Source organism: Hipposideros armiger, unplaced genomic scaffold, assembly GCF_001890085.2.
Source record: "Hipposideros armiger isolate ML-2016 unplaced genomic scaffold, ASM189008v1 scaffold_592, whole genome shotgun sequence".
NCBI lineage: Eukaryota > Metazoa > Chordata > Mammalia > Chiroptera > Hipposideridae > Hipposideros > Hipposideros armiger.
Genome location: NW_017731942.1, coordinates 757,636 through 773,569, shown reverse-complemented (window position 1 = coordinate 773,569; position 15,934 = coordinate 757,636). Strand labels below are relative to the sequence as shown.

Here is a 15,934-nt window from a genome sequence, read left to right as displayed (position 1 = left end):
GCTCTGAGCAACAGCGGTTTGAGTCCAGCCCGAGCTGAGCAGCCGCTGAGCTGCCAACAGGTAGCAGGATGGCTCAGCTTAAAAAAAAAAAAAAAAGAAAAGATGCTCAACATCACTGATCATCAGGGAAATGCCCATCAAAACACAATGAGGGTGGGTGGGTAGCTCAGTTGATTAGAGTGCGAGCTCTGAGCAACAGAGTTGCCGGTTCGATTCCTACATAGGCCAGTGAGCTGAGCCCTCCACAACTAGACTGAAGACAATGACTTGAGCTAAGCTGCCAGTGGGCGGCCGGATGGCTCAGTTGGTTAGAGCACGTGCTTTTAATAACAAGGTTGCCGGTTTGATTCCCGCATGAGATGGTGGGCTGCACCCCCCGCAACTAGACTGAAGGACAATGACTTGACTTGGAGCTTCTGGGTCCTAGAGAAAACACAGTTACCCAATAAAAATTAAAACAAAAAACAAAAACACAATGAGATATCACCGCACACCTGTCAGAATGAAATGTCATCAAAAGGGCAAGAGATAACAAGTGTTGGTGAGGATGTGGAGAAATGGGAAACTCTTGCACACTGCTGCTGGGAATGTAAACTGGTACAATGCAGCCACTATGGAAAACAGTATAGAAATTGCTCAAAAAATTAAAAATAGAACTAGAATAGGATCCAGAAATCCTTCTTCTGGGTATTTATCCAAAGGAAATGAAAACAGGATATTGAAGAGATATATGCACTTCCATGTTGACTGCAGCATTATTCACTATAGCCAAGGTATGGAAACAACCTACATGTCCATGACCAGAATGGATAAGAAGATGTGGTGTATATATAAAATGGAATATTTATTATTCAGCCATGAAAAAGAAGGAAACCCTACCTATTGTGACAACATGGATGGACCTAGAGGATGTTATGCTAAATGGAATAAGCCAGACAAAGAAAGGCAAATACTACATGGTATCACTTATACATGGAATCTAAAAAGGAAGTCAAATTCAGAGAAACAGAGTAGAAAAGTAGTTGCCAGACACTGGAGGGTATGGGAAATAGGGAAAGGATGGTAAAAGGCAAACTTTCAGCTATAAAATGAATAAGGTCTCAGGATCTAATGTATAACATGGTGACTACTGTTGATAATATTGTATTGTATGATTGACAGTTGCTAAGAAAACAGAACTTAAATGTTCTTGCGTGCACACACACAGACAAATATGTGAGGTGATGGATGTATTGATTAGCTAGATAGAGGAATACTTTTACAATGTATTCGTACATCGAATCATCGCAATGTACACTTTTAAGATCTTACGTTATTTGTCAATTATACCTGAGTAAAGGTGAAAAAAATTACATAGATGCGTCATGCCTCCCCCTCAAAAACATCCCAAAAGGCACATGTTTATTAACTGATTTGTCTAGTCAAAGATTCAATAACTAAATTTAATTACTCCAATTTATCTAAAAACTCTTATTTTGCAAACATACAAAGAAATTTGACCTCAAAAAGAATTTTAAGGCTGCAATAGAAAATATTCACGTTATGACAAAGAAAGCAGTAAAGGAAGAACAGAGGAACAAGACACGAGGCATACAGAAAACACAAAGTAAAACTGCACACACCAGCTCTATCAATAACATACACATAAATGGACTAAGGAAGCCAATCAGGAGACAGAGATTGGATAAAAAAAACATGATCCAACTATATGATGACTACAAGAGACACACTTTAGATTCAAAGACAGAATATATGTTCTTCTCAAGTGCATATGGAACATTCTCCAGAATGGACCATATGCTAGGCCATAGAACTTCAATAAATGTAAAAGAATAGAAATAATACAAAGTATGTTCTGAGACCACAATGAAGTAAATTAGAATAACAGAAAAAATGTTTGGGAACAACCTGAATATAAAATTCATAAAACAATTCTACTCACTAAGCATTAAAGAAAAGAACATACTTAGGAGTAAATTTAACAAAGAAACAACATTTGTACACTGAAAACTAAAAATCACTGCTGAAAGAAATTAAAAACCTAAATAAAAAGACACCCATATCCATGGATCACTGGACCTCATACTACCAAGATGACAACACTCATCAAACTGATCTATACAGATTCAGTACAATCCCTACCAGAATCCCAGTTAACGTCTATGCAGAAATTGACAAGCTGATTTTAAAATACATATGTAACTGCAAGGAACCTAGAATAGACAAAACAATCTTGGAAAAACATAGGACTCACACTTCCTAATATCAAAACTTACTCAAGGCACCATGGTACTGGCACAGTATGGACACAGATATGAATGGATTAGAATTAAAAGCTCAGAAATAAAATCATACGTTCTATAGTCAACTGATTTTTGACTAGGGTGCCAAGACCTTCCAATCAAACAACTGGATAGCCACATGCAAAAGAATGAAACTGGACCCTTAACTCAAAGTACACATAAAAATTAACTCAAAATGGATCAAAGACCTAAATGTAAGAGTTAAATTTATAAAACTCCTAAAATAAAACACAGGGGTAAATCATCATGACTTTGGATTTGGCAAAGGATTGTTAGGTATGCCACTAAAAGCACAACCAGTAAAAGAAAATCATGGATAAATTGGACCTCATTACAATGAAAAACTTTAGTGCTTTAAAGGACACTGATAGACAACTCATATAATGGGAGGAAATATTTGCAAATCAGTCATCTAATAAGGGACTTATATCCAGACTACTTAAAAAATTCTTACAACTCAATAATAAAACAAATAACCCAATTAAAAAATGAATGAAGGGTCTGAATGGACATTTCTCCAAGGAAGATACACAAATGGCCAATAAGCACATTAAAAGATACCCAACATAATCATTGCTCATCAGGAAAATGCAAATCAAAACCACAATGAGATACCACTTCACACCCACTAAAATGTCTATAATCAAAAAGTCAGGTAATGGGCCAGTCAAGTGGCTCAGTTGGTTAAGAGCGCGAGCTCTGAGCAACAGTGTCGCCGGTTCAATTCCCACATGGGGCAGTGAGCTGCGCCCAAGCCGAGCTGCCACTAAGCTGCCAACAGGTGGCAGGATGGCTCAGCTGGTGAGAGCACATGCTCCTAACAAGGTTGTGGGTTCGACTCCTGCATGGGATGGTGCACTACGCCCACCTGCAATTAAGATTGAACACGGCACCTTGAGCTGAGCTGACATGAGCTGCCAACGTGTGGCCAGATGGCTCAGTGGTTAGAGCGTGCGCTCTTAGCAACAAGGTTTCCGATTTGACTCCTGCATGGGATGGTGGGCTATGCCCACCCACAACTAAGATTGAACACGGCACCTTGAGCTGAGTGGTCGCGAGCTGCTGACAGGCAGCCAGATGGTGACTGGAATTGGGAGCTGAGCTAGCTGCACCCTCCACAACTAAGATTGAAGTACAACAACTTAGCTGTTCCCCTTCCCCAACTCCCCAATTAAATCTTAAAAAAAAAAAAAAGTCAGGTAATAACATGAGTTGGCAAGGGTATAGAGAAATCAGAACCTTCATACACTATTGGTGGGAATGTAAAATGGTGCAGCCACTGTGGAAAAACAGTCTAGCAGTTCCTCAAACAATTAAGCAGTTACTATATGACCTAGCAATTCCACGCCTAAGAATATACCCAAGAGAAATCAAAACAGATGTCCACACAGAAACTTCTACATGAATGTTCATAGGAGCATTATTGATAATAGCCAAAAGGTAGAAACAACTTAAATGTCCATCAACTGACAAATGGATAAACAAAATGTGGTATTCATACAATGGAATAGTATTCACCATAAAAAGGAATGAAGTATTGATATATGCCACAACATGAGTAAACCTTGAAAACATTAAGTGAAAGAAGCTGGTCGCAAAAAACCACATATTAAGGGGCCGGCTAAGTGGCTCAGTTGGCTAAGAGTGCAAGCTCTGCACAACAGGGTCGCTGGTTCAATTCCCACATATGCCAGTGAGTTGCGCCCCAGCTGAGCTGCCGCTGAGCTGGTGAGAGCGCATGCTCTTAGCAGCAACCAGCAAGGTTGCCGGTTAGACATCTGTATGGGATAGTGGACTATGCGCCCCACCCCGCCCCGCAACTATTGGGTTGTCAGAAAAGTCATGATGCGTTTTTGCAATGAAAAAGAAAAAATACGTCATGACTTTTCCAACAACCCAACAGATTGAAAGCGGAGACTGGATTTAAGAGCTGAGCGTGTGCCCTCCACAACTAAGAATGAAGGACAACAACTTGACTTGGAGCTGATGGGTCCTGTAAAAACACAATGTTGCCCCTCCCCAATTCCCCAATACAAATCTAAAACAAAACAAAAAAAACCCAACCACATATTAAATAATTCCATTCATATGAAATGTCTAGTACAGGGAAGGGTGGAGGGGAGGGGCAGGCAATAAGTAACTAATAGCTAAAGGGTTTCTTTTCAAAATAGTGAAAATATTCTAAATTAACTATGGTGATGGTTACACTACTGTGATTATACTAAAGACCACTGAATTACACACTTTAAATGGGTGAACTGCATGGGTATGCAAATTCATCTTAATAAAGCTGTTTAAAATAAAGACAGAAGCTATTTTTAAAGATTGAAGCTGATACAAAAAAAAAATCCATGATGAACAAAATTAAAATTTTAAACATAGGATTAGTATTACTGATTACTGTTACTGATCTCAACTTGAAGATTTCAATATTTTGGTCATCATATTTTTTGCATTAATTTTGTTTTGTATTATCTTGATGTTTTTCAAAACTTAAAAAAAAAATGAAGCCAATCATGTAAAAAACAAAGAAGCTATTAGAAATAGCCATTAGGGCCAGCCGAGTGGCGCAATGGTTAAGAACTGGCTTGGGACGCCAGAGGGCCCCAGTTTGGATCCCACATATGAGGGCCAGTGACACTGCCCTCTACAGCTAAGATGCTGAACAACAGCTCAACCTGGAGCTGGGCTGCTGTGAGTCGCTGGCGACGGTGTAGGCTGCAGTTTTCTGCTGCAGTGAGTTGCCATGGGCTACCGTGTGTAGCCAGCAGCCAGCGTGAGCGGGCAGCAGCCACAGTGAGCGGCCGTCCAGAAGCCGGCGACTGATCTGCCTCGCCCAGAAAGAGCACAATGATGGTGCCAACTTGGGCCAGTGAAGCAACGTCCTCCACAACTAGACTGAAGAACAAAAACGACAGCAACTTGTCTGTTCCCCTTTCCCCAATTCCCCAGCACTGTTCCCATCCCCCCAATTCCCCAATAAAAATCTTAAAAAAAAAAAAAAGAAATAGCCATTAAAGGGCCAGCCGAGTGGCTCAGTTGGTTAAGAGCTCGCTCACGAGCGCGAGCTCTGAACAACAGTGTCGCTGGTTCAATTCCCACATGGGCCCGAGCTGAACTGCCACTGAGCTGCCAACAGGTGGCAGGATGGCTCAGCTTAAAAAAAAAAAAAATAGCCATCAGGCCAGCCCATCAATGACAGAAAAAAACAAAATTCCTAGACAGAATGATCTAGAGCCCCCATATCATGTTTATGTTATAGTAAACTCTCCTTTTCTTAAGGCTTGCTGTGTCATGTCAGAAATTATTTACAGGTGTGTACAATTATTTTAAGGAAAAAAATTGTTTTTCAATGACTAAAGTGTCTTTATTAGAAGTGTTTTAAAAACCTGCAAAAATTACCGGTCTCCAAAATTTTATCAGCATTTCCTATACTGACCACTGTCTTAATGACTGTGTGTGTGACCATGTGGACTCCTTAGAGATTTAAACAAATGTATGCAGAGTGAATACTGTAGGTGAAATGAATTTAAAAACAAAAACAAAACAAAACCCAGCCTAACTCTAAAATGCACATGGAAAAACTTTTTTTCATTGTTTGGAAAATCCTGTTACGAGTACCATCTTATGGTAGACAAAGCTGTGGACCCCCTCAAACTGTCCTTGTCCTAATCCCTGGCCCCTGAGAATACGGGGACTGTACTGATGGAATTAAGGATCTCGATGTAGGGAGATTATCCTGGATTACCTGAATAGGCCCAATGTAATTACAAGGTCCTTGTAAGAGGGAGGCAGGAGGGTCAGAATAAGAGATTGAGATGTGAGGACAGAAACAGAGGTCAGAAAGGGATCTGAAGATGCTCTACTGATGATCTGAAAGGAGGAAGGGGCCACAGCCATGGAATGTAAGTGGCCTAGAGCTGGAGAAAGCAAAGAAACAGACTCCCCCACCTAGAGAAGGAACACAACTCCAGTGACACCTGGATTTTAACTCAGTGAGACCCATTAGGACTTCTGACCTGCAGAATTATTGTAAGATAATAAATGTTTGTTGTTTTAAACTAATAAATTTGTGTCAAGTTCTTAAGGCAGCAATAGGAAACTAATACACATCTTTTGGGTTTGGGGTCTGTAATGACTGCTCCATTTAATATAACTGTGTACTCTTTTAACATCCCATTAGCTTCTAAAAAACAATCTAAAATTTCTCTTTAGAAGCAATTTTAAACAGGTAAAAGAGCATCAATACAGAACTCAGCACTTAACAAGGGTACAATTGGCACTCTTAACCTACTAGTAGTTTAGCAAATTAGAATAACCTTTCTGGAGGAAAATATCTATGAAAAGCCTTAAAACATCTTAGCCTCTTTATTACGGTTAACTCTCCTGGTAGATATTTAAGTAAGCAAAAAATAAGGACAAATGTTTATGTACAAAAATGATCATGGCATCTCCATTTATAATAGGTAAACAGTCTAAATGTCAAAAATCAGGGAATTGTTGAATAAGTAATGGTGTATCCATATTATGAAACACTGTGCAACCATTAAAAATTATGCTTAGTGAGAATCTTTAATAACATAGGGAAATAAAGTATAATCCTAAGTGAAGAGATAAATATATTACATAGATACAAAATATACATAGTAAAATCTCAAGTAACTTAAAAGGCATGCATACATTATATCCATGAAGGAGAATAAAAATGCAGGAGAAATAACATCAAAAAGTTAACAGTCATTTCTGTGATATAAGTACCGGTATGGTGATTTTGATTTTCTTCTTTAAATTTTTTTATAATTTCCAGGTATCAACCTCACGCACGTTTATTTAGAATCCATGTCATTACAAACAAGTAGTGGAAGGCACTAAAAGGTAAGCCTATATTATGTTTATAACTGAATCATGAGGCCGCGAGTCAAGCTCCTGATGCTTTTTCCAAAGTAGAAACCTAAGATATTACAACTAAATATACCATAACAATGTTTACATTACCAAGTAAAATGTTAATTAGAATTTAATCTGAATGTTTAAGAGTGAACAAAAAACTGAATGACATACTATTAATAAAAGTTAAGCCTTTCTTCCAGTTCATTTAGCAATCTGATCACACCTGCCCCTGATTCACTCTACTCTAGCCACACTGCTCCTGGGTGTTCCTTGAAGACACCAAGCACACTCCCACCTTAAGGTCTTTGCTTGGAATGTTCTTCCTCTACATAGCCCTGTGCCTATTCCCTTGCCCTCCTCACCCCTTGATTCAAACGTCACGTTCTTAATGAGACCTATGGTACCTTCCCTACTTATCACCAAAACCTGCCCTTCATCCTGGCATCCTTCACTCTGTTCTCACTTTCTCCACAGCATTTATCATTCTAACAAACAATTTTTTAAAATGTATATTGTTTAAGGTCTTTCTCCCTCTATTGGAAAATAAATTCAAGAAGTGACAGATTAGAGTGGCTGTGGGACCTCATTTATTCAGATATGTCAAAAGAGCCTGACACAGCAGGAGCTCAATAAATACTTGTTGGAATACTAATGACATGTGAAAGGACAGACTCAATAATACAATCTCTAACAATTGTATCTACTACTTAAACATTGGACAATTTTTTGTGCAAAATATATGGCATATCAAGTTCTTAAAAAAAACTTGGCCGTCTTTATCATTCCTATGTTTCAGTTTGTGTTTACCAAAAATGCATAGCTGACTCATTGCCCAATTTTGCTAACATTGTGCAGTACAGACTACATAACCAGGGAAACAAATTAAACCGTTTTAAAAATGTCATGTATTAGGCCAAGTATGTTGAAATGCTGTATATAAGATCCAATACTACTCTATTACTAAGCAAAAACAACTTTTAAAATTACGTGTTTTGTTACTATGTACATTGGAACTGCTCAGAAAGTCAAATTCTGATGAAATTTTTGACAGCTGTTACCCTCATAACTTTCTATTTCAATTGGTATTTCTTCAGTTTGAAGTAAATGCTCACTGCCCCAATAAGACAACATTTTGGGAATAGGAGCACAGTCAAATATCAAAGGCCTGGCCCATTTTCTGAACCAATAGGCAGTCAAAAACTGCCTAATATCTGAAATGGGACCCAATCAGAGCTTATTTCCTATCCCTATTTATTTATTTTTAAAGCAGTTTTCTATAAACTTACAATCCTTTACTCCCAGGGTTTGAAGCCTAAACCCTGTGACAGGGTCTCTACAACCCCTAAATAAAACAGGTCCCATAGAATGCAAGGGAAAAGCTTCCCCGAAGATGTTTAGCCAATACCTCTGAATGACGTTCTACACTTCCAGTGTCTGATCCAGAGTGCTGCTCATTTACATCATCCTCAACGTCTGACCCTGAATCCCGTTCATCCTGCACTGGGGTAGCGCCACCATCATCTGCTTAAAAATAAAACAAAAACCCACTTCAGGTGTAAGATGGATGACATCTACAGCTGAAATGAACACAATGAATCAAGAATAATGCGAGAGCAAAGGTTACCACTGATGAAGCATGACTAATGATGCTAATGTTGTAAACGAAACAACAGTACAATACTCATATAAATAACAACAATCATAACATGTACTGTGACATATATGGCAGCAAAAATACACCATAACATGTGAAGCTTAAGAACCAAGTCAACAACCTATAAATAGTGTGCTCTATAACTATTTCACCTTTCTTAAAAACTGAGTCTATTCTCTCCACAGCATTTACTTACCACCTTCTTATGTATTACGTGATTTATCAAGTTATTTTGTTTAATGTGGTTCTTTCTTCACTTGAATGAAAGTGCCAAAAGAGCAGGGATTTTGGTTCACTACTGAATCCCTGGAGCCTGGAACACTACCTGGTATATGAGGTACAATATTTGTTTATGAATGAAAAACACAAGGAACTCCATCCAGTTCAGAAACATTGTAATCTCCTTCAACATATACTATCACCAAGTAGTAAAGATGAATTGCTACCTTACTTTAACCAATACTTTAAAAATATAAAGTAAAAATGTACTGAGGGGAATTTAGGGCTGTTGGAGGATACTGGAAGAGTTGGTTAGAAGTTTCATAAAAAATAAACAATTTTTAAAAAATGAAGCAGTCAACTATGGAAAACTAAATAAAAAGTTGCATAAGAGTGGAATCACTATCATACTAAAGAGCTACTCTACTTAAAGAGTAAAGAATATAGTCATAATAAAAACAATAATTTTGAAATTTAAGAATTATGCTACAACAAAGTATGGGAGAGAAGAGGGCTCATAAAGGGCTAAAATCCTGTCTTAGCATAATAGGAAATCATTACAGAATGCCTAAAAATGATGCAAGAGACAGCATTGATTAGGACTAGGGAGATAAGTATCAAAAAACAGCTAAAATAATGGAAAGTTAGGGAACTGCTATGTTTACATGTCTTTTAGCACTTAATTTTTATACATGTATTACATATAATTACTTATTTAAGAAATAATTTTAAAACGCAAATGAACTGAAATACGATTTTGAAAACATCAGGAAAACATTTTAAGCCAAACATCAGCGCATGCTTGGAAAAGTGTTTGCAGTCATAACTATTCCATCATACACAAAGAATCTAAGTGAACTTAAAACAGAAAAGAGGTTCACGTTTAGATAATCATTTAAGCATTGTTGATAGAGAATACCCAGTGGAACTAGGACACAAAAGGAGAGCAAATGTAACGTTTTTCTTTCCTCCACCAGGTCCTGCCTTACTCGTCTTTGCATCTCTGGTGCCTAGCCCACTGTTAGCAAAGTGTGGCCCAGTAAGAGTTTACTGAATAAACAGGTTAAGAAAGGTGACCAAACTAATGTGAGGAGAAAGAGGAAAGATCTCTAGGTGAAGGGAAGGCACAAAAATCACGAGTACGTGCCAGAGGTACACGCCTTACTCTAAAATTTTACACAACTCAAACAAGGGTCCTACTTTTTCCTTTACTGGGAAACCAGTGTTGCGAGATTAAACTAGCCCTAACTCAGAATGAAGTCTAGGTAAGATCCTGCACCCCAGCTCCCACCTCCACCGAAGAGTTCCCTTGGATTCTCGATAAACACTCTCAACTCCTGAAAAAAATCTGTCTGGTAACAGGAGAACCCTGCCCTAGAACGCTGCACACAGTAAATGCTTAATATACGGAAATGGTCTCCCAATTTCATCAAAAACCTTCACCGATTCAGAAGACTGTTTTCCCTCTAGAATCCCCTCCCCCAGGTTCTAACTTTGGGGCCCGCAGCGGGGCAACGAGCTCCTTGCACTCCAGTTCAGCCCACGTTGGGCCCAGACTAGAGGAACGTCTCCAGGGCCTCCCTCCCCTCCTCCGCGAGGTCAGCCCCGCCAAGTAACCGCTCCGCCACCCAGCCCTGTACCCTAGCTCCCTGCCCCACCTGACTGGTCGCCGCTGTAATATTCCAAGTCCATGGCAGGTGGGCTCTCGGCGGGGAGTGTCAGCACTCCGCGCCGCCCCCGTCACCTCCTTCTCGGCGGTGTGACCCGGCCCGGTGCTCAGAGGCTCCCTCCCGACTGCAGGGTTGGAGGATGCGACGAGTAAAAAAGCAGCTACGGCAGACGCGAACGCTTTGACCAAGAAACAAGGGCAGGAGAGGCCGTACCCGGCAGGTGGGCAGGTGTGGGGGGTTGGCGCTCGACTTCCCAGAAGCACCTCTGGAGCCAAAATGGCGTCGGCCTACGACCCTCAGAGGAACGCAGTGCGCAGGCGCAAGCGCCTGCCAACCGACCAATGAGAAGACGCAGCGGTAAGGACGCACGACCTGGCCGGAAAGGAGACCTTTGGGAAAACTGAGAGGGACCTACGACTTAAGTTCAATACCTTCCCTTGGAGTAGCCTGGTCCTTTCCCCCCATGGAGGTAATAACGTTACTTCATGGGTTCTGTGTCTACGCCTTGTTTGAGGAACTTCTGAGTTACTCTTCCGAAAAATGAAGACCCTCTAGAATTACAGTTTCCATCATTCCACCAATTAACTATTGTTCCCGAAATGCAGCGAGGCTCTTGATTCCCGCCCTTAGTGCAGAGAGGAAGTGGCGCATTGCTCTCTGGTACTTGTAGTTCGAGGGCTACAGAGCTATACTGCGTTACTGACATAATCAAAAGGGCTTCCTTTCAAGGCATTCTTCTTTCTTTCTTGTTTAAGTTGACAACTTAATTCTCATCTTAAGAAGCCATTTGGTCAACAGTAGGAAGAACAGGTTTGTTTCCAGAAAGGTCCCCTGTGCTTCTGAGAAACGGGGATGTTTACGAAACCTCCTTGGCTATATTGTGATTACTAACTTGTACTTTGAGAAGTATAATCAATAATGTTGTAAAGATTTTTTATGGGGTCGGATGGGCATTTGTCTTATTAGGGAACCACTTCATGGACTATGTAGATGTCTGACCACTGCGCTGTACACCTGAAACTGAATAATATTGAATGTCAATTATAATTTTATATATATAAATATATATATATATATATACATATATATATATACATATATATATATATAGTCACGGGGTGTGGAGTATTCCATAGGGAATAGAGTCAATGGAATTGTAACAGCTATATACAGTATCGGAGGGGTAGTAGATAGGGGGAGAGGGGTTATCACTTTGTGAGGGTTGTAAATGTCTATTATATTGTTTTGTACACCTGAAACTAAATTTAAAAATTCTAAAAACTGTGTAAAACAAGAATAAGTCATTCTTTAATAATAAATCACAGTTCTCCAATAAGCAAAAGTAAAACGAAATCTCCCGACTTATCAGTATTCCAGGAAAGGCTCACTGTGAATAACAACCCTTCTCCCTATGACTTAGATAAAACTGACTCTCCACTCTTTTTCATGACTCGCATGAGACCCTCTTGTTTACCTGTGACAAGGTCAAATACCTTTTCTTTTTTTTCCTAAGGGCGGACTCACACACACACACACACACACACACACACACACACAGTGGAGGTATGAGCAAGGATTCCCCAGGAGGTGCAGACTTGCAGAAATAGGGCCCTTTGTTAGTTAGCAAAGCATACATCTTGGACTGAATTTCTAGGTTTGCCTAGTCTGTTGCAAGGATTCATTTGGTGCCTGGAATGTCCACTTCCTACCCTGGAGTTGAGAGATGTGGATTCTTTAATTCTATTATAAATTCTCAGAGTGCTCTTAGTCAAGCTACATCCCAACTTTGATAATCCTTGTTGTTATGTTAGCCAGTCAGAATATGCTGGCAGAACATAGTTCTAGGCTCCAGAAAAGGCCATGGGAAGGGAAGGAAGAGAAAGGTGGTTTCTTTTTGGAAATACTCTTTGTCTTGTAAGAGAGTTCATGGACATTCCTTCCCCTGTATAATGGGAACAACTTTGAAATCCAAGTCTGCCCCTTCAGCTGTGGGAATGACATCTTCTCAGGCTGTTGTGAGAATCAGAAGAGCAATGAATTAACAGGACCTGAAACTAAAGGCACAAAATTTAAATATTTACTTCCCTGTATTTGATAGAAGAGACCCTAGATGTAAGCTCTTTTCTAAAGAGAGTGGGTGAGATTGTACTGTGTAAATAAGGCAAGGTGAATAGGGCAGAAGTCCAGGGAGAGGGTCAGTGAAAGGGAACCCAGGACAAATCCTGCTGATAGAGATCTTGGAATTTCACCAGACGTACAAGACCATTGGCCATGAAAGTGATTGGGGCAAATACTGCAATTACAAGTGGATAATTATTGAATTTTAATATAAAGATTCTAACTGTCCTGGTGGTTTGGAGAATGGAGCGGTAGAAGCAGACTGAACACAGCAATGTGCTGAGCTCCAGCAGGCTGCAAAGACGTTTTTGTACAAAGGAAGCCAATAATTTAGTTAGTGAGACAGGACACACCTTTGAAATAAACAGAGTTTTAGTTAAAACAATGTGCTTGTCAATGCAAACACAGCTCCAGGAGCTTTCCCCAGAGCCCCTTTGTCTCCAGCTGGCTCAGGGCCCTCATAGAGAAATGCTGGAGCAGCACAGGTGTGCCTTTCTGAGTCCTGGCTGCCTTGCATTTCGAGGATTGCTGTCTCTCCAATCCCCATAGCCCTCTCCAGCTCCAGCACAGTTGGTCCATGCTGCTGGTGGTGGAGAGGCACCCAGAAGGGAGGCTGTTTTTCCCACCAAGGATACTAAAGCAAGAGAAGACGGGAAGGAAGAGGTGAACTTGCAGAAGTCCAGTACTTTCTTTTCCTTGACTGATGACCCAGGGACATTGGTTTCCTTAAGTGCATGCAAGATTTATTTGACCAGCTTTTTGAGACACTGTAACTTGCTGAACATGGGGAGTAAGAGTTCGCACAATATTAGAAACAGCCTGGCACTGGCAGAGCTGCAGTCCAAGGGCTGAGAGCCCTAGGTTCTGGGCCAGACTCCAGGCATATTGTGCTTGGTGAGCTGGAACAAGCTACCAGCCTTCTCGGAGTCTCAGTTTCTCCATGTGTCAAATGAGAGTTGAATCAGAAAATTTCAAGGCCCCTTAGTTTCATTAATCCATGTAAGAGAAACCTGGTTTCCAAACCTGACCTTCTTTCTTGTGCTTGAGCCACTAGGGGGCCCTGCCAGTGAAGAAACAAATGAAACAAGTGCCTTCTAAGCCTATATCTATGTACCCTTGGCTGTGCACATTCGCACACATTGCAGCCTCACAACTCGTTAGGACTCATGGGAGATTTGTTTGCAACATTGAAACCTGGGACTCACTTGAAAGCCCATTATACACATATATATATAATAGTGTGTAGTGAATCACTAAGCATCAGTACCATAGCACACCATGCAGCCACTAATACATCTAAAGTGGATCTTTAGCTCTCATGTGGAAAGATGTCCAAAATATATTAAGTTAAAAAAAGTAATAGAATACTGTAAATGGCAAACTTTATTTATTTATTTATTTTTATTTTGTAACTCATGATTATTTAATATTAAGAATGTGCATGCACCCACTTCTGACAAAGCTGATTGAAAAGAACTTTAGGAGAAAGCGGTCCTTTTTCAGTTTCCTTCATGCTGTGAAGAAACAGGAACAAGGCTGAGGTCAATGGTCCAGGGCTTGAAAGTTCCACTATTAATGGATCCAGCTGAGAGTCTGAGGAAGGAAAAATCTTGAGTTTTGTACCATTTTCTTTGATCTCATTCATCAGTTCAGTAAGAATGTAAGACTGTGCCAAGTTCTGCATGACTACATTAAAAAAGCAAGTATTTCCTAAATTCGTAGTTCCTTTTACAGATGTTACACTGCTGCCTTTTCTTCCCTTCTTTTTTTCACCTGTTTCACATTTTTCTTCACAAAGTTTTATGATTCTAGAAAATGCACTTGTTTGTGTTTTAGAAACATGTTTCTGGAGAAAATCAACTATCTGAGCCAAAACCTTCGTATTACAAAGCGTTGATAACTTTTCATCACACTCATAACACCATATAATCCATGTGCTCAGACTAATTATAATACAATGAAGCTCTGTTCTCCAACTCTTGAAGTGTTTCAATGAATGCTGGCTGTCTGAGTTTTTACCACATCCCTGAAAGCCACACTTGAAGCACAACCAAATATCGGAAGGAAGTACTGGCTGTCCATCATAAAATCTTCTTTCTTTTAAACATTCTGAGCAAACTGACCACAGGTTCTCAGCTATTGCTCTTTTCACATGATTCACACTGACAGCATGACTTACATGTTAACAAGTGAAACCAGCAATGTCATCTGAAGAGTCTTCATCATGAGATATAGCAGGCCTTTTACTTCTTTTGGCTTTCTCAGGTAAAGCTTTGGATGGCTCTTTCACCTGCATCTGTTATTTACCCGGCGGGCCTTGCCTCCGTGTCTGGCAAACTTTATTTATGTGAACACCAAAAACAGCGAACAAAACCGAACCTGAAAATTCCTTAATGAGTATCGGGGGCAAATAACTTTTGAAAAGCCATAGAAGACTGACAAATTTGACTACATAAAAAAAGAAAAAGTATGCATAGCAAAAACAGCACACTACTAGCAAAATCAAAAGATAAATGATTAGGAAATTTTTAAAAATGTTTTTCAACTCGTATCATAGACCAAGGAAAATCTGATTTCTCTAATGAATAAAGAGCTCCTAGAAATCAATAAGACTAATAATTCAGTAGAAAAATGGGCAAAGCATATGAAAATTCACAGAAAAGGAACTATTAATGGCTCTAAGATACATGAAAAGGTATTAACCCTAAAATAAGAAAAAAACAAAATCATATTGAGATACATTTTTCACTTCTCAGATTGCAAAAATCTGATAATATTCCATTAGTGACACCATGGAGAAAAAGACCCTCTCATAAGTTGCTGGTGGGAATATATTAGTATAGACAGCCCTCTACAGAAAGCAATTTGCAAATATTTATAAAAATTACAAATGTATATGCCCTTTGACCCAGCAATTTCATGTCAGAAAGTGTATCCTACTTCACCATGTACAAATGACATCTGTAAAATTATTCATTGCAGCACTATTTTCAAAATATTGGAAATAACCTAGATGTCCAAACAGGAATGATCATAAAATTATGATATATCTGTACAATGCAGTGTTCTGTAGATATAAC

At 39.6% G+C, this 15,934-nt stretch overlaps 2 protein-coding genes across 4 annotated transcripts in view; both read right to left on the bottom strand.

Moving 5' to 3' along the window:
- IWS1 (interacts with SUPT6H, CTD assembly factor 1) overlaps positions 1–11,039 on the bottom strand; it is a 51,107-nt gene extending 40,068 nt beyond the window's left edge. The window contains exons 1-2 of one of the 3 annotated variants that reach the window (XM_019624549.1): positions 10,725–11,039; positions 8,599–8,717 (exon numbers count right to left, since the gene is read on the bottom strand). In XM_019624549.1, the coding sequence (XP_019480094.1) occupies positions 8,599–8,717; positions 10,725–10,758 (153 nt within the window). In that variant the 5' untranslated portion in view covers positions 10,759–11,039. The remainder of the gene's footprint in view (positions 1–8,598; positions 8,718–10,724) is intronic. The other 2 variants (XM_019624547.1, XM_019624548.1) reach the window with 2 other exon arrangements.
- A 3,244-nt stretch (positions 11,040–14,283) lies between these two features.
- LOC109371800 (ubiquitin carboxyl-terminal hydrolase 45-like) lies at positions 14,284–15,165 on the bottom strand. Its single transcript, XM_019624525.1, is given in 1 exon segment — positions 14,284–15,165. A coding segment is annotated over 1 exon segment (867 nt). The 5' UTR covers positions 15,151–15,165.
- Between the last annotated feature and the right edge of the window lie 769 nt (positions 15,166–15,934).